The sequence below is a fragment of the Coffea eugenioides genome, chromosome 8, assembly GCF_003713205.1.
Source record: "Coffea eugenioides isolate CCC68of chromosome 8, Ceug_1.0, whole genome shotgun sequence".
NCBI lineage: Eukaryota > Viridiplantae > Streptophyta > Magnoliopsida > Gentianales > Rubiaceae > Coffea > Coffea eugenioides.
The window spans coordinates 9528012-9548302 of record NC_040042.1 but is presented as its reverse complement, the minus strand read 5'-3'; the positions used below and the strand labels follow the sequence as shown (position 1 = coordinate 9548302).

Here is a 20291-nt window from a genome sequence, read left to right as displayed (position 1 = left end):
CCTCCGCGGCCCAGGCGAAGACGTCCCGGTACTTTCTTAGGAGGTCTACCATGCCTCTTTTAACAGGATCGGGCAGTCGGGTACCAACGCGAACTGTCTGATCAGGTTTCGTGGGGTCCAGAGGGAGTTCTTCCACCTCATCCCCAGTCTCCAGCCTTAGGATCTTCTCAGCTCGCTGAGGATCAATGCTATCTATCGAGAGGATATTTGACCTCTTCTCGGGCCTTACCCCGGAGGTTGATGGGGAGGCTGCTTGTAGAGTGGCGAGGTAACACTCTTGGGCCGCGCAGACATCGCTGCTGACCTCGGCTACCCCCGCAGGAGTAGGAAACTTGAAGCTTAAGTGGTAGGTGGAGTACACTGCCCGCAAAGCATTAAGCGTAGGTCGGCCGAGTAGTAAGTTATACGGGGAGTCAGCTTTGACTACTGCGAAGTTGACGGGAATGGTTCTGCTGCGGGGGTAACGCCCTATAGTCACTGTCAAAGTCACCATCCCTTCGGGTGCACAATGTGTCCCCCGAACCCGACAAGAGGGGTTTTCACCGGGGTCATGCACCCCCTGGCCAGTTTAAGGCTCTCAAAGGTGCGGAGGTACATGACGTCAACGGAGCTCCCCGGGTCAATGTAGACCTTTTTGACGATGTAGTTATTGGTGAGGATCTCAATCACCAAGGCCTCATGACTGCTGGAAGCAGCCGGGACTGGATCACTAGGCCCGTAAGTGATTACCTCGGATAGGCGAGCACTTGTCTCGGCCTGATCCGGGTTGGTTTGCCTGTAGGTCCTCTTTCGGGAGTTCTGACTGTCTCCTCCCGTCGGACCTCCGGCAATTGTGTTGATGACCCCGGCAATGTTGGATCCATACCCCAGCCCGTGGCCTGAGGATCAGTCTCGGGGAGGCCTTTTTGTCTCCCTAGGATCTTCCGGGGGCCTACAACTGCTTCTTGATGTCCGCCTTTCATCTCGGCGTTGGTCACCCCGGTTTTCACGTCGAGGTCCATTGCGAGGTTGACCTCCACCTCGGCGGATGAACTGCTTCAGGTGTCCCTGTCTGATGAGGTTCTCGATTTCCCTTTTGAGGTCGTTGCAGTCCTCGGTTTCGTGGCCGGTGTCCCGGTGATACAGGCAGTAGAGGTTCGGATTCCTCTTATCCCTGCTGCTGAACATCCTGGGAGGGGCCTTCCCGAGGTTGTTCTGCTCCATCACAGACAGCACTCGGGACCGGGTGGTGTTTAGGGTGGTCAGCTCGGACTCAGGGATGGGTGGCTTCCTTTTGGAGATCCTGTCGAAAACGCTACGGCGGTCTCGGCTAGGACTTTGGAAGGCACTCCCCGAGCCCATTTCACTCCGGCCAAGATCTTTCCCCTTCCTGGGGTCTATTCTCGGGCGAGCGGCTTGGACCTCCTTCTTCATGCGGTTGAGGTCTTCGGCCTGGATGCCCTTCTCGACCTTCAACCACAATTCGTGGAGTGAACGGGGATACTTCTTGTGAATCCCCGTATTGAATACCCCGGCAACGAGCCCATGGGTGAAAGCGGCAATGGTGACCTGCTCATTGGGGTTAGGTATCTGCACGCTTTCTTCGTGTAACCTCTGGACATACGACCGAAGTGATTCCCCCGGGTTCTGCTGCATATTCAACAGATAAGCCGAGGTCCGGGTCGTCGGTCGGGAGGAAACAAAACGGTGAAGAAATTTCTCCACTAATTCCCCCAGGGTTGAGATGCTCCTAGGTTCTAGACCCCAGAACCATTTTCGAGCTGTTCCCTGGAGGAATACCGGAAAAGCCCGGCATATGACGGGATCAGGGATGCAGTATAGGCGGAAGACCGAGATGAAGGCATGAATGTGGTCTTCCGGATCACCTCGGCCGTCATAAGACGGTATCAGGGATGCAGTATAGGCGGAAGACCGAGATGAAGGCATGAATGTGGTCTTCCGGATCACCTCGGCCGTCATAAGACGGTAACGAGGGAAACTTGAAGTTGGGAGGAAGTCTCTCCTCGTTGATGTCATCGGTGAAGGGTGGAGCCCTCTGGTAATCCACCCCGGCTCTCTCCGTGGGCCGAGGTTCCTCAGGTCGTCGGCCCAAAAGCCCTCTTGATAAAGACCTGGTCAGGGAGGCTACCTTAGAGGTGGCCTTGGAGAATGCTTTCTTCGACGCACTTCGGCTCAAGCGTCTCCCATCGGACTCTTCTTCGGACGAACCTTCAGGGGATCCATCCGACTTCCTTTTAGAGGACTCGGCCTTTTGCTTGCCTTGTCTCTTGAGATACCTCCCTAACTCCTCGAAGATGTTAGGGTTCTCGGTCACAAACTCGGCCATACGGGTTATGGCTTCTTCGTTTGCGGGTTGGGTCCTTGGGGATTCCTGCCCTTCAGAGATACCTTCTTACTGAGCTACATTACTCTGCTCAGCCCCAATAGCGAGAGCTTTCCTGCTCCTAGAACGCGTAGGCTTCATTCTCTGATGTCTTTGCTTTCCCACAGACGGCGCCAATTGAAGAGGTCATTTTTGTCCTGCTGGAGTGGGTCACCCGAGTTGGAGAAAACCTCTTATCCTGGGTGGTTATCTCAGATGAGGTCACCTGCTTTAATTGTAGGAGGGACTAAAGTCCCCGGTGTAACTCCGAAACTTAAGTCAGTTCGGGATTAAAAAAGTAATAAGTATAGAGAAGACTAATATGCCTTTACCATAATTTTGGCCGTCCCCTTTCTCAGTGGAGGCGTTGAGTATTTATAGGAGTCAGATAGGAGAGAGGGACTGCTTGCACAGGTCCCTAGAGATCCGGCAGGGTCAGTGTATCAAGGTGACTTAATGGACTCTGCGGAAAGGTGCGCCGGAACAGTTGTGTCAGGCGGCGCATGTCAGAGCAGCTTTATCAGAAGTGTCAGAGGTGTCAGAGGCCATGTTCCACCACTCCGGATGCCAGATCGGCATTCTTGACCTCGGCTTGCTGAGTGAAAGCCTTGGCCGAGGCAGTAACTGGGCCGAAGTCAAGGCCCGATGGTGGAAGGCCGAAGCAGTCGGAACAGCTCTAGCCGAGCTGGAAATACCCTCCTCAATCATCATAATAAATCAGTGTTTGTTTGCAGTTTATTTTCTCTACAGCTATTGATGGAAAGATAAAAGCATGGCTTTATGATTGCTTGGGGTCTAGGGTTGATTATGATGCTCCTGGACTTTGGTGCGCAACAGTGGCATATAGTGCTGATGGAATCAGGCAATTTCAGAAGCTCTATGCTGTTTAATCGATTCCAATTTGATGCTCATAATCTACTTACACTTGGTGTATATATCTTACCAATAGATGTGACTTCATCTTACGCTATTTTTTCTTTTTGGGGTTGAAAGTATAACACGTTTTCTGCTTCTGTCAATTACAGTTGCTTTTATGATAGTTTTAGTTATTGCTACTGTCTCTGTAGACTATGCTGTCACCATACGTGCTTTTGGCATAGGATGCACTGTCATCAAGCCTGATAACATTTGAACATTATCAGGTCCTTACCATTATTAACAAAACAAGTACTTGAATATTCTTCTAAAACTTCTGGAAAAGCTGTGTATTTTGAGATGCCTAATTTGTTGAACTTACTAATAATAAGGAAATAGATTCTTTCCAATTCTTGTAAAATCATATGGTGGTATAATTCTTTGGCAATGGCATCAAAGACAATTTAGATGCAAGTTATTTTTGCTTAAACATTCGTGTAACCCTCGAGATGTTCTTCTAAAGTCAAAATCTATCATGGTGAAAATTAGCCCTCTCTGTTCTTTTCTTTTGCATACCTTTTCCTTGGAAAGCATTGGCGGTTTCTGTCCTCTATGAATTTTTTATTTTCCTTTTTTAATTTCTCCAAAGTTGCTTCATCAATCTGTTATTACTTCAGATTATTCTCTTGGTGGACGAGCAAAGAAGGTGAATCCCACCTTGTTGAATGGAATGAGAGTGAATGAGCTGTCATGAGGACATACTCTGGTTTTAGGAAATGGTCTTTGGGTGTGGTGCAATTTGATACAACAAGGAACCATTTCTTAGCTGCTGGTGATGAGTTTTGGGACATGGATAATAACAACATGATTACTTTCACCAATGCTGATGGGGGATTGCCTGTTAGTATCTCTTTGAAAACAACCATATTTTGTTGATAAGCCTTTTACTGCAACTTGGCAAATTCAAAATCAATGGTAAGTCATTGCAGGCAAGTCCTAGACTGAGATTCAACAAAGAAGGATCATTGCTTGCTGTTACAAAAAGCGAAAATGGAATCAAAATATTGGTGAATACAGATGGACAATACTTGTTGAGGATGCTGGAGAGCAGATCATTCGAGGGATCCAGGGCTTTCTCTGAACAAGTCAATGTTAAAGTACCTGCACTTCTCTTTTTATTTGTTTTCTTTTTTTGCAGAAGGGCATCACATGATTTATTTCTTTGCATTGTTTTCTGCAGCCTGCAATTGCTGGTTCTTTGGGCCCTACTGGTCATGTTGCTGCCCCTGTTGCTTCAATCCTTGTATGAACCGACAGAATTCAACAATCATTATCCATTGGAAATCTTGTATTCTGTTTTTCCCATTCCATTGACTTTAAAAACTTTTGTCTTTTGATTTATGATTTCTGTCTGTACATCCATCTTCAATGTTGTTGCTGTGCTCTGTTTGGCTCACTCATTGATCTGACCCATTTACAGGCTGCCATGGAGGGAAGCACAATAGCTGATGTCAAACCAAGGATTTCAGATAATGCTGATAGAATTAAATGCTGGAAGTTTCCTGATATAGCTGAGGCAGATCAACTGAAGACACTAAGGTTGCCTGTGCTAGCAAGGTATATGCATGGTACATGGGTGGGATCCTCACTTTTATTGAAATAATTATCGTTTTCTTGGGAAAGCATTCATTGTAGGACAGAATTTGATTGTGTAAGTCAACTTAACCCAGCCAGTGAACAGCATAGCATATCCCACTTCCTGTTTTATGTAACATGTCCCAGCAACAATTTAGCACCTCCCAATCAGTTACCTTATAGCCAGTTGCCCATTTTGCTAGCTGCATTCAAGCCGCCATAATGACCAAACCTCTCAATCACAGATTATCTCCTTTCTAAAACCTCAAACCTCTTCCAAAGGCATGAGGATGAGAAAAGTGGGGAGAGAGAGAGAGAGGGGGGGCTGAGTTAAGGTTATTGATGTATATGCATTCAGGTCCCCTGATGAAAATGTATTTATTGTGCCTGGTGTTGGTGTGATATCATGATGTTCTAAAAAGTTGAATGAGGTATTAAAGTGCTGCAATCGGAAGTTGAGGGGGTATCTGTAACAGTGTGTAAGTCTCAGTGTCATCAAATGCGATTATCCTATATTTTATAGATTTTCTTGCTGTGTGTAATGCTTTGAAAGTTCTTTATTAACGGATACCCTTGGTACTTTTATTTAGCAAGAAATATGGGAATTACAGATTTTGCGTTTACTTTACACAAATTCTGGTCTTGCTCTGTTGGCGTTGGGCTCTAATGCTCTTCATAGGCTCTGGAAATGGCAGCGCAGTGAATGGAATCTTTCTGGAAAGGTTGAATTTTCAACATGTTGTTTCCATTTCTGTTCTTTTTTCCTTCAGTTTAACCTCATCTGATATATCCCATTTTTTGTATTTTTTTTCTTCTGTGTTGTATGTTCTGCGCATATCAGTCTACTGCATCCATCATTCCTCAGATGTGGCAGCCAAGTAGCAGGGCTCTCATGTCTAATGATCTAAGTGAAGCCAAACCAGCAGAAGAGTCACCCGCATGCATTGCTTTATCAAAGAATGACTCTTACGTCATGTCTGCATCTGGTGGCAAGGTCTCTTTGTTCAATATGACGACGTTTAAGGTCTGTTGTTACCCTCTGCACCTAATGCCATTATGTTTATGGGTCAAAGTCCTCTTTTGCTTATCTGTCATTTTTTATGCTCGGATTGTGTTTTGATTGTGTCCATTGTTTGCGTTGTCTGACCTTTGCACGATCTCTGCTGATGGTTTAAGATGACAAATCCAATCCCTTGAATTTTGGTCAGGTCATGACTACTTTCATGCCTCCACCTCTAGCAGCTACCTACTTGGCATTCCATCCTCAGGACAACAATATTATTGCCATAGGAATGGAAGATTCCACTATACAAATATACAATGTCAGAGTTGATGAGGTAGATTTTTTTGTCATCCCTTTGGATCTGTGCATATTATCCTATTCCAAAGTGCTGATCATGTTGCTTATTTAAAGAAATTGTTTGTTTAGCACTTCAATGGCTTTTAGATAAAGATAATGATGCTGCCGCAGGATGTTTTGAAAATGAAAGCTTTTATGCATGATTTTTGTTGCAATCACTTGACTAATTCTCTTTGTCTACCTCAGAGTACATCTTTTGTTGTTGAGACAGCCCCTTTGAAGTCCCTAAACCTTCCACAATAGGATTTCGTGCTTTGTTATCTTGAATGTGGCATCATTTGGAGGCCCAAATCACCTATAATTTCTAAAGGTCCTCAAATTTAAGACTAAATAGGAAATTAGGAAGGAAAACTTAAAAACTTATATTCTGTTTGGTGATAGTCAGATTCTGGAGTAGGAGCAAGAGCCTGACTTACTAAATGATTATGGAAAACTTAGTCTTCTTTTTTTTTTTTGTGAAAACTCCAACCAATGTTTATTTGGGTCCTTCCTGCACGTTTCCATTGTCGTTTTCCTGTTTTCTTGCATCTGTATTGCGTGATATACCCTAATTTCTTCCTGTGCATTACATGCCTCTGTTTTCATTTAAAGGGAAGATGTTGTGACATTGGTGCATACGATCTTTCTTTAAATCTACTTTTCCCTAGATTGATTTTCTTCATCCTTGCTCCAAGCCTGTGCCGAAACCATATGTTTGATGTTGCTGGAAGACAATCCAATACATTGCAACATATGTTGTTGCACTTCGGTTCTCTCGAGACTTCGGTTGCATAATCATCTAATATGTCATCGACTTCATAAGCAATAAGATTGAGCTTCTGCAGCCAATCTTGAATTGCCTTGTCAGTAAACTGCTTCTGCTCGGCGTCTTCAATCACTGCTTTGGTTGCTGATAGCAAGCTTGAAAGCTTTTGTATCTCTGTTTCAATACCACAAAGCAATCCAAGCTCCTCCTGGATTGGAGAATTCAGGGATTTTACCAGACTTTCCAGCAACACTTCCATCAAGTGTGACCTGAAAATTACGAATAATGAAAGGGAAGTGGACTTTAATTAAGTTCCTAGGGGCAAGGAGAGGGATGTCAAAAAGAAAAGGACAATTTTTTCTTTTTGTACAAGTAAATGTAGAAAAGCTCGATATCATCAAATGCAGAACAAAATGTTTTGAACCTTATGATAAAAAATAAAATAAAATAAAAACGTTCTCATATTAGACAGCCTGTTGTTATTTTGGAAAGCATTAGACAGCCATCGGTCACCTGGCATATTAATCCAAAAAAAAAAAAAAATGCTTGCGAAACACAAAAAAATTCTGGTGAAAGATAAACTAAAATAAACCAAAATCTGAAGATATAGGAAAATTCTATGGTCCTTTCAGGCGATTATTCCCACAATCTTTGTCCCTAAGAGATGATTAGTGATTCAAATTATGAATTTTTGAAAATATTACAATTTAAAGGTACAAAACATTATTATTTCACCATCCAATGGTGAATTTAATTTGAGAATATGACCAAAAGGACTCATAAAATCTGCCGGAAAGATAACCAAATAACAATGCCTTTATCAAATTTAAATAATTAAATATGTTACCCTTCTATTTCTTTCATGAAATACAGCATTCAAAATAATTATGTACAAAGAAACACGGATAATGTACAAAGCACTTTTTGCAATGGAGACGGCCCATTATAAGTTTATAATGGACATGGTAATGGAAGGTAAGGGGTCACTATTTGTTATTGAAGAAAGAAAAGCAGGGTGAAATTGCTTATGAGTTTACTAAAAATTGCTTGAATTTCTTTTTCAAAAAAAAAAATTGCTTGAGTTTTCTAGCCGCATGGTAGTACAATAATTGACCTTGTTGACTTAAAGAAAGCAGATCGAAATACTATGACTACAAGATACTTAAAGTAAAGGGTTAAAAACCCATGTGGTATACTTAATATACAGAAAAGCCCCCATAATTCAAAACATACAAAACGATACCTCATATTTTGAACTAAATTATAAACTAATAAAATTCATTAAATTTAATGAAAATGACTGTTTCAGCTGTTAAACTTACCGAATTCCGTTAAATTTTTCGTTAAGTTTACCGGATTCCGTTAAGTTTAACGAATTCTGTTAGTTTACAATTTAGTTCAAAACATGAGGTGTCGTTTTGAATATTTTGAAACCACAGGGGCTTTTCAGTGTATTAGGTATATCACAGGGGGTTTTTTTGTTTTTAAACCTAAAGTAAATTTTACTTTGAACCCTTAAATAGTAGATACATTCCACTCAATTTTTAAACTTTAATTTCAGAAGCTTTACCTCCTAAAGTTTAAAATATATTGCACTTTAGTTTTGGACATTTTACTTTCTAAAATATGAAATTCATCCGATGAAAGTATCAAAACTAATGAAATAGTAATTAAGCAAGTGATACTCAAATTTTAGAATTAAAACTACTCCCTCTGTCCCAAAAATTGAGACGTTTTTCAGGAGCAGCACACAATAAAATAGTGAATTTGAATCCTTAGGATCCGAGCCGACACACCAAACTGGAGGAATGTGCCACGACCCCATGCAGTGACCCCGGGCAAGTCACAGGGGTTTAAGTTCAGGGTAAGATTCGAACCTAAAATCTCAAGAGTTCTTAAGAGCCCGTTTACCGTTGGACCACACCTGCGAGGCCTCACTTTTCATATTCTTCCACTCTTACCCATTATTTGACCACGAAAATTAGCAAGCTGAAAACAGAAGGTCATGGGACTTGTGAAAGTGTGCCTGTGCTATTGTGAGCCATATGCAATTATTTATTATTAATTGGTGGAATCTTGTCGTTATCACTTAAGGGTATAAAAGAAGAGTAGCATTGAAAGTTGTATGACTTTTGCAACAATACTATTATTTTGGGACAACAAAAAATTGAATACATAACATTAACAATGAAAAGGATGGAGTAGATAAATTTCATATTTCAGGGATAGAGTAGTGAGAGTAGGGTGGACTTTATATTAATAGGGGTAAAGTATTCAACACTAAATTTTAATGACTAAGGTGAGAGTGAGTCTATAACATAAAGAATCCAAAATGGAATTTAGCGAGTTAAAAATTCAAGGGTAAATAGCAATGAATCGGGGAAATTTCCTATTCACCACGTTGAAAATAGTGCTACAGTAGTTCGATGATAGACCAAGACTTTCTCGTTCCACATTTGTTTATAGTGGGTTTAATAACACTTTGGCACTCTGAACTAAAAGGGTAGTCACATCTACCCCTTTAATCTAAAAAATATATATTTTCCCCCATGAAAACTAGTCAAAGTTAGAAATACAAAAAAAAAAAAAAAAGTGTAATGACATTATTACCCTTTTATTCATGAACTTATCTATAACTAATAATCATTTCCTTTCATTGCTAAAAGATTTACATCTTCTCTATCATATCAATTGTAGAAAAATAGCGACTAAAAAGACTTAATATTTAGTTTATACTCTTGAAATTTTTTCCATTAGATTAATGTTCACTTTTGTATATGTTTTATTCAATTTATTAGACCTTAAGTCAAATAAAATGGATAAATAACACAATACTAAAAATAAATACGATTGCCAAAATTTGAAAAACAGGGGTACTACAAAACTCATTGTTTTAAGGAAATTTTTATTATTTTAATTTATTTAAACTTTTACACTAATTTTAGTTCATTTATCAAATTAGTCCAATATTAGATTCTTAATCTAAATTTGCTAAAAATATCTAGTATGCCTTATTTTTAAACTTAAAGAAGGAAAATAGAGATTAAATCAATTTTATTTTTTAAAAAGAAAAGGCAATAATAGTAAACTATAAATATATAAACAAAGAAATGAAAATAGTATTAGCACAATGTTCTCATAAACGAAAATAATAAAAAGCTAAACTTTTAAACAAAAAAAGTTAGTATTACCTACTTAAAGTATAATAAATTGAACAATCCATACATAAAAGTGAATAAAATTTTAAGGATATAAAATAAATATAAACTTCTTTTTAGCTTTTATGATTATTTCGGTTGTACAATCACCATAGATTTTGATGACTTTGTTATACTTCCAAAAGTAGTAGTGACTTTTCATGATTATTGAGGGTATTTGGGTAATAACATAATTGAAATTTTTGTTTACAAATGTACTTTTGCTTGAAAAACAATTTCCACAATTTTCTTGAAAATAAAATCTTGGATTGAAGGAAATTATTTGGCCGTAGATTTTTTTTAACCATTTCTTTTAGAAACTAAAGAACACTAAGAATCTATTGTATGGATAGAGTATTATTCCAAATAATTATTTGGAATAATTACTGTAACACCTTTTGTGATGTAATGTATGTGAAATAAAAAAGTGGTTGAGAATGTAAAATGGTGGATTGGAAAATGTGTTAATGATGCAAGTAAAAAAAATTTTTGAAAAAATTTGCTATGCTAAATTCTTAGAACATCTTTAAAGAATTTCCTACTCTAGTATCTATTTAGTGGTATGCTACATTGCTTCAATTATATAAATTATATTCTTTTGAACTCTGCATCCAATCAGAAAGTTATCACTATGGCTTTTTTCTAGGGTTGCTTCCAACTTAATTTGAACTTATAGTAGGATTGTATCATTTCAGAATATCTAAAAAAAATTTGAAAGAAAATTAGGACTTATATTTGGAAAAAGAAAGAAAAGGAAAGCATGCAAAGGTGCACAAAATGTTCAACCGTAAACGTATTCTAAATCCCACAGCAAAATAATGTTTGTATTCCTAACTCTCAAAATTCTATGCCTAACCCACTAATTAATTTTGGTTAGTCTGGTTTGTAGAGAAATCTTAACTGGTGGAATCAAATCACCACATTTTCTTTTGTTTATGTCCCTTCATTTATTGAGTGTGACTCCACAATTAATTTTTTTTTTGTCTTTTTGAAGAGCCAGCCGCAGGGGGGGGTGGGGTTAGCAAAAATATGATGAAATTAGAAAGCAAGTATGTCAACCTAGAGTTTCCTACTTGAGAAAATTTAAATACTCTAGCAACTGTTTTGATAAATGTGCAGAAACTCATTGTATATTGGAAAGCTATATACTCAAAATTTTGAATTTATGCAGAAGAGATATTAGGATGAAGATGATAATTTCAACCAAAGAATGAAGCAAATTAATAAGTAGAAGAGAAGAACATTTGGATAAAGATAATAATTTCAATCAAAGAAAGAAGCAAATTAACAATAGCAAACACTTTTGCAGTTATGGTTTGGTATACAAGAGAAAGTACTAGTAGTAGGTAAGGAATCACTAATTTTATTGATTTTTATTCACTACATTTATTGATTAATGTAGTAAATTGGTATGAATATTATCATTCTATTGTGGGGCTAATCAATTTATTTGGATTCCAATGACTGGTGTAGCACAAAAGGGTAACTTAAAAAGAAGTAAACAAAGAAGAAGAAGAAGAAGAAGAAAGATATAGGAATTTTTGTTTACTTTAATCTTTTTACAATATTTTGTTTTCACATTTTATCATCTTTTTTATAGTATTGTCGAAAAATATGTTAAATTGCTAAAAGAAAAAAACTTTTATTTTAACGTTATTCTTGTTAGATTAATGTTACTTTTAGATTTACTAATTTAGGTTTATTAGGCTTTAATAGAATAATAATGATGGTGGCATACTAATAACAATAAACAAAGGTAGCAAAATTTATAAACATATATAAGGTAATACTAAGCTTGTGATGTACTAACAAGTAATTTTATTCTACTTTATGTAAATTTTTACAGGAATAGTGTTGTTATTTTTTTGTTAGTCAACTTGGTCAACCATAAGATACTTAACCAAAAAACTATTCAAAATGGTTATACTTTATTTTCAAACTTTGGGAAGGAAAATATACATGAAACCAAATGAATGTTACTACGCTTGGATTTGGCTTGGGGGGAATCATATGAACAATTTGGAACCAAATTTATAAGTTAAGGGACCTAATAGACACTTTCAAAGCTAAGAGATCAAATAGAAAAATTACTGGTAAAAGTTGAGGAACTATTGAAGCCATTCCCTAGTTTTTTAGAGACATCTCCAAAAATTACCGTACAAACCATTTTTTTAGTGACAAAGGCAACAATCATGTACCAAACAACTTAAATGGATTTTCTCTTCTCGGAAATTTCAAAATCAGTGCAGACCTAAATTAAGAATATATAACTTTCTTTTTGCACTCAACAACATTTATTTATTTCTGGACGTGTTACTCGAAATACATGTCTTATGCCTGACTACAGGCTACTGAACCACCAGACAAAGCCAGAGATGAATTTGAAACCCGTCAAGATCAAAGAGCAAAGTGCAAAATATATACATAATAAAACAAGAAAAGCGGGAATTAGCTGAAGAAATGTTCCAAGCAAAAAAAAAAAAAAAATGTAGAAGCTATCCTGCAACCAAACAATTATTTGATCAACCAGTTAAAAGCACTTGAACACTTACTTGAGAGGGAATGAATCCTCCTGCGAGGTGACAACAGATGCGACAAATATGTAGAAATTTCTTGTAATATTGTAAAGCTACGTTCTGAAAACTTTGAATTTAAGCAGAAGAAAATATTTAGATGAATTGAACCAAAGAAAGAAGCTAATTTATATTGGCGAAACCTTTTGCAATTCAGGTGGTCCAGTATACAGGAGAAAGTACTAGTTATAGGTAAGGAATCAGTACTTATATTGATAAGAAAGCAAAGCTAAGTTCTTGCATTTACTTTCCAGGTTGTGTAGCGCACAAGTATTGAACATTACGTAAAATCAAGCTAACTCTTAGAAGTCTCACAAGTTTTTTTTTTTTTTTGAAGGAAGAAATCTTACAAGTTACAAGCAAAGGATTTGTGACATTCTCCTACAATCTTAACTTGGAATCATTAGGTCCAAATGTTGGCCCACATGACACTGGATTCTTTTCTTTCTTTTTCTTTTTCAGTCCAAGTGTGAGTAAAAATTAATTCAGTTGATAACGTTAACACATTTCGTATAAAAAAAATATTCGAAACCCCCTCCAACAATTAATTATTCCATGATAGGTAATTCCTTCAATCTCATGAAATATCTAACCATTCTAATTTCAGAAAGATATAACTTGTTCTTCTCCATAGCTTTCCATCATTATGGGAAACATGTTTTGCTTATGAGATTCTACTATTCTTTCTTACAAAACAAAATTAATTCTTCTTCAGAGAATTTTTTTCCCTTTTAAGAGAAGTTGGATTCACGAGGGAGGTCTAAGACATTAATTAGTTGTATTTTGTCCTCCTAAATTTATTTAATCATCATGTCTTGATTTCATGTGTCTAGTCCTTCGGTCACATTTAGCAGTTAGGTCCCTTGTTTTTCAGATATAATTAAAGGATATAATACATGTGTACATTCACCCGCAAAGCCTTTAACCGGCTAATCACGCGCATGCACAACTGACAAATATGCATTAGAATTCTTTGGCGAAGTGTCTTTACAAGTAAAGAATACCTTCACGGTGCAGATAAGTTTGAAATAAATTTGTTCCTATTTAAAAGAAAGAAAAACGGTGGTAATGTCACTATCCGGATGGCCCGAGTAACTTTGGGACCAAAATTCACTGATCCAAAATAGTTAATCCAAGTAATGAAGTAACCATTGGACCCAAGCTTAAAGATCATTCATTTTCCCTTCCTTTCACAGACGGGGGATGACTGCATTCTAGATTCTCCCCACAGCAGAGATATAAGTGAGATTTTTATGATATCAATTCTCATGACTCGAATCCAAAGACCGACCCAAGTAATTTTTGTACCGAATTCATTAGATGTGGTGGCTACATGGAGAAAGATTGAAAGGAACGAGGGAATTGGGAACTATGCATGTCATGGGGCTTTACTCAACAAATTTTTGCTTTTACATGGCCTGATGTATGGCTTACAGGTGTTTTTAGTTTTATAGTCTTTTACATAGGCTGATGTATGGCTTACAGGTGTTTTTAGTTTTATAGTCATACTTTTGCATTTTGTACAGAGCACATTGTTTTTGCTTGAGAAAACTTCCACTCCAATTAATAGATGTTTATATCTCACTTAAAGAAATTGTAACATTTTTGTGATGAAAAATTTAATTAAAAATACTACAAATGTGATTAAAAAATGTGTTAATGTAATGCCATAAATGAAGATTTGTCTAGTTGTTCAAATAGACATGTAAACTTTTAATATGGTTAAGTTCATCCTACATTTGTACCCTTAAAGCTTCTGAAAAATTGTTTTCTTCCTAAACCCCCCCCTCCCTCCCAACAAGAAAAGTTTAGGGCAAATTACACTTTACCCTCTATGATTTGGATTAAAGTATCAAAATGACAGAAATAATCATCCGAAACAGAACCTATAAAAATATCGAAATTATTCTTGTTAAAAACTAAAATGGCTAAAGTGACCAAAATATATAAATATAATATGCATGACACTTTGGGTAGGCTCCGAAGATATTCACAATCATTGAGGTTTAAAATTTGCAAATTGCACAAGCCACAAATTGATGTGGGTAGTTCATCAATGTCGGATCCTGAGAGATTTAAATGTCTTAAACGTTTCAGGTTGCTTATTGCAGGTGCCAACCTAGTAAACCTTTTCTAGGGAACCACATTTTGACAAGAAAGAAGAGTACTGGTCAGTGCCTCTAATTCTAATGTAGCATCTTGACATAATCTTCTGATATTATGGTCTGCTGGGGTATATCTTTTCCCAAATTTTTTACTTTTGGTCTGCTGGGGTTAGCCGAATTGCTTAATTCCTTTGTACCCTATCATTCATCATGATGCAAGAGATTATGGATGGAGACATTTTTGAATCTAAGTGATGCATTAGCGCCTAAGTAGTGTAAAAAATTTATGAATTCAAGTAATCCGGATTTTAGAAGTTTAATTCATGATGCATTAGTTGATGGGACGTACTTTGTCTTTTTCTATAAATGTACGGGATGTTAAACTAACTATGTACATGTGAATGTACTACACAGCGGAAATTTAAATATACTTACCTCTAACCATTGTTGTCAAGCACAAGTTGATCTCTTCTTGTATCTTTGACTTCTTCTTGTCTATTCTAACAATATAAAATATGTAGAAGAAGGAAAAGTAGAAAGAGAATTTAGAATAAGGATCTTCTAGCTTATGCCTAACCCAAAAGTGTACAATTGATGGAATACCACACGCTATTTATAGGATAGGCTAGGGACCCTTACTGGCAAATACAAAAATCCCTAGGGTTTCCTTCCATCAAGGAAATCTTGCCAAAATTTATAACTGAAATTAATATTTTCTGACCAATTGATTAATTAACTGATTGAATAAGATATCAATTAACAATAGATATCAATCAATCACAACAAATGGAATATACTAATTAATTATTGACAAAATGTCAATCAATTAATCAGGATACCAATCACCAATCATTGCCTAATGGGAGATACCAATTAATTGTCAATCAATTAATTAGAATATCAATCAATCATGTGGGTCATAATTTGCCTCTAAAGGAGGTAATTCTTACATTCTCCCACTTGACCCACATGCCATAGTCAGATAACTTATGAGTGACTAACTAGTTAAAAATGGCCATAAATCTTGTTTGTCACTCACCAAATTCAGCAGTTATGTAACAGTTGCTTAATTAGAAAATAATAATACATGAATCATGGCGGTTATGCTCTCATGGCAAACACTTCCTTCCATGTATTACAATGTATTATACTTCCTAATCAAGTGCTTTTAAAAAACTTTATGAATAACTTCATATAAATTATTCAGGGTCTAACTTTATGGATCACATGATCCTTACTTTATACATGAACAACAATGTGCACAAAATCATATAAATATCTCGAGTGTCTAGACAATAACAATAGTTTGAGAATAAAAGCAAAATACGAAATGAACTATTGAGTTCCATGTGAGTTATTTGATCATTAACAATTCAGCCGGCAATCTTTAGTTGTTTGATCAATAATAATAACTCTTTACTGTATACTCAATAGTTACTTTTTGCTTTTCAAATAATTATTGTATACTTTATATCGACTTGCCTATTTTGACTCCCACTCTTTCATGTATACATAATGAAAGGGTATAGTCAAATCAAATAACTATAATGGCTATAATACAATATCGACAAACTTTATGCCAAATAGTAGATGCCTGTGGTATAACTTCATAGCATCTTTGATGAATTTATATTCATTCCAATGCATGATGTGAACATTATGCAATTGTTCACTATTATTACTTAAAAGTAATCAAAGAATTCTTGCATGAACGTCTTAAGATAGATTAACTATCTTTTACATTCTATTTTGTGAATATCAATGATAAAAGGATTTCACAAATATCATGATTGAGAAAAACTCTCATAGTATTACTCCCACTAACCTTAATGTATATTAATTTACTAGAAAAAATTCTTCTAAGATCAAATGAAGAATAAATTAATATACTATTGGGAAGAAAAAAATTTAAATTGCATTCTCTACAAATGTATTATGGTGACACATGTGTACACCTAATTATCAAGAGTCACGTTAAGGATATTTGTTTTCATATTTAATGTAACTCTAATAGTGAGTTATTAGTGTCATAATTACCCTAAATAAAATCTCTCAAACTTGGTAGAGATTTTGTGGTAATTTGTGACATTATTCCTGAATATGGAGATTTCTCTATTTGCACCTTATGAAAACATTACCCAATTCATCCTTAAACTCTTGTAGGTATACAACATAGTAACTAGAGAACTTCAATTCTCTATAGAGAACATTTTGCCTCCCACTGCGTCAAAGATAACTTAATCAGTAGGTTAAAAGTGGATTTATCTTTATGTGTTTGTTTGACAAGGAGTTTTTCAATTGATTGTTTATCTAAAATAATTAAATAATTATTTTGAGAAAAGCTATCAATTTTTCATATGCAAAGGAGTCAATATGAATCCTTACCATTTCAAAACTCCATTCGAGAGTCAAAACACTCCCACTTACTTCATGTTCTTAAGAAATTTAAATCTCCAGTTCTAATAATTCTTGAAGTGTAAAGGAATTTAAATTTCTTGAAGTAAAATAGCCTGATTTCCTTTGTACAGTTTCTTTATGTGTAGGTTGATTAGCCTCACAAAACTGAACATAATATTTTAAACTTAATTTCCATCCATACCAAAATCAAAGTGGTGTTTAAACAACATTGGAGGAAATTGTTTAAGTATATACTTCAATTTCAAGACATTACTCACAAGATATAAAGATTGTCAAAATACTATATCCACAACTATCTCATTATTTCCTTAAGATACATCATTTTGGATGTAACTAACCAAGCATTGTTTTACTTATTAGCAATGCTTCATAATTAAGGAATTTGTAAAATGAGCACATATAGGATTGTCCTCTAATTTTGTGTGCCTTCATTTTATTTTCTATCTCTCAAATTTCAAATTTCCTTTCTTGTTTGAACACTTACAAAGGTATCAAATATTGATCCTTTATCAAATAAGAAAGGAACTTTATATTTGATGAATGGTTACCTAATAATGAGATAAATATCTCTCACCAATCAAAAATGATAGAAAATAATTCACAAAGTTTTAGTGTTATAAAGAAACTCTTATGGCATCCATAATGGTTGAATAGTCTGTTTCACTTATGCAGTCTACCTGAAATATTATAGTCAATAAATCTAAAATCTTTAAAGATTTATGATTTATCAACTCTTTTATTTCCTTATAGAGATGTATCTCAATCTCTCATGCCAAAATTTAAGGAGTTTCTCCAGTGATAAACATATTTGCTGCCAATATAATTATTATGATCAAGTGCAGTTTATTGCTCAATTCAAAGGATAGTACTAGAAACTTTAGAATTAATAACTTTACTATTTTCAAAATCTACTACTGGATAATGAGATTCATAATCATACCCAATAGTAATTAATTTGAAAATAGAAATTCTAAAGTAACAAGAAAATAATTTTTTGAAAAAACAAATTTTCTTAAATGAGCAATAACACATCACTTTTCTTTTTGTGAACATTTTTTTTTTTTAGTTTCTATAAAGAAACTTTTGTTCACTTTTCATATAATCAGAAATTTATTATACTGGCAGCGTAAATTGACAGTTTTAGTCAATTCACCAAATATATCACAATTTATAACACTCAACAATGGAGATTTTCTTTTGAGTTACTTTCTCTCAAAGTAGAGTATCAAATATCATTCTCTTACAAACAACGTTGGTCTTTATTGCTGTTTGATTTAATGAGAACAAAAATACCTTTCTTTCCATTTCTTCTTTCATGAAGGTTAAGTTTTTCTTATTTCTTAACATCTTTATCCTTTCTTAATACACATGGTTAAAACAAGTAATTAACCATATAGCTTTATGTGTATTATAAAGGTTTGAATGGTTAAGAAATTCTGCATGAAAGAATCAAGATTGAAATACGATAGAAATAACTCAATCTCAATTTGAGGGGACTTTAATTAATGATATAGCAAAATTCTCAACTCTAAGAAATGAGCTAAAATACACTTCAATATTTAAGTGTCACAAAAGAAAGCCTTCTAATGGTGCTAGTTAAAACTTGCAACAATTTCTTTTATGGCTTTCATGCAAGATTTAACTATAAATAATTAGGGTTTGAACCCTATTTTATATGAATATGAGACAAAATGAGCAAACTATTAAATTGCTTCTAATTCTCATACTCAACCTCTATATTAGCAAATATATCCACATTATGAGAATGGTTTGTTCATTCTCATGGAAGTGCTAATTTAAAACTTGCACTAAAACAAAAGAGAATGAATTTAAAAATCAAGCTAATAAGAACCATAAAATCATTGGAATGAAACACTGAATTAACAATTAATCAATAGCTATATAAAAAAAAAAGCTATGAAATTTGTACCTTGATTTTGAATCAACCTTATGTCAATTCAAATAGTAATTCAAACCTTTCTGTGGACAAAGGTTGCAAATATGCATAGAATTTACTTTACTTAATCATAAGATTAGTAATCTAGAACAATAAATTAAAGAAATAATTCGTACCTGTGGGCATAGAAATATCTCTTAATTGACTGTCTAATTTACCATCTTATGTCAATTAATCTCATCAAAATAATTACCTCCCTGTGGGGCCGGATAACTATCTCAATGAATTAATTGCAACTTGATATAGATGCCAATTTTTTTTTAAATTTCTTTAATCACTCAAGATTTAGTTAATGGTAGGATTTTGTGGACCCAGCAGACTATTTCCCACCCTCCACAACTTGCTAACAGCAAGGTTCAAACCCTTTAATCACTCAACAATATGTGAAAAAGAAATGCAAAATTTCTCCAAGCACCAATATACTTAAGATGCTGTGGCTACTCCTAAGTATACGGCATTATAAGAAAATTGTCAACTAGTCAATATGTTGACTAAAAATTCATAATTTCAATCACCAAACTATATGTGATGAAAAACTTTTCTCATCAAATATTTGAGATGCTGTGGCTATTCCCAAATAGTAATGTAAAAGTGAAATTCTTAACATGGCATCTTGTTATTTATCAATAGTCAAAAAACTTTATATTGACTGAATTTCATTGAATTTTCCTTTCCTTTTATAATCACTCAATCTTATGTGATTAAAGTTATTTACACCGTATATTTGAGATGCTGTGGCTACTGCCAAATATATGATGTAAGAAAACTTTTAATGAAAATTCATAGAAAATCAGTAGTCAATTTGTTGACCAAAAAATCCTTGATTTTGATCACTAAACCATATGTGATCAAAATTGTAGTACATCAATGTTTGAGATGATATGGCTACTCTCAAACATAAAGTGTACTAGACTTTATAAGGATATCAAAATAATCAAAAGTCTGTATTTTGACAAAAGAATTTCATAATTTCCTTTTTTTTTCTTATATTCATTTTTAACCACCAGCCTTTATGTGATTAAAATACTTCATGCATCAAATAATTGAGATGCAAAACACACTTTATAAAGGAAATTCTCTGAAA

At 35.2% G+C, this 20291-nt stretch overlaps 1 protein-coding gene and 1 pseudogene across 1 annotated transcript; one reads left to right on the top strand and one right to left on the bottom strand.

Moving 5' to 3' along the window:
- LOC113780183 overlaps positions 1-6455 on the top strand; it is a 24712-nt pseudogene extending 18257 nt beyond the window's left edge.
- A 261-nt stretch (positions 6456-6716) lies between these two features.
- Positions 6717-12777, bottom strand: LOC113781106 (putative disease resistance protein RGA3). The gene is made up of 2 exons (XM_027326954.1): positions 12707-12777; positions 6717-7226 (listed from the first exon to the last, which is right to left on the bottom strand). Exon 2 carries the CDS (start codon positions 7214-7216, stop codon positions 6794-6796), a length of 423 nt encoding a protein of 140 aa, XP_027182755.1. The 5' UTR covers positions 7217-7226; positions 12707-12777; the 3' UTR covers positions 6717-6793.
- Positions 12778-20291: the final 7514 nt, after the last annotated feature.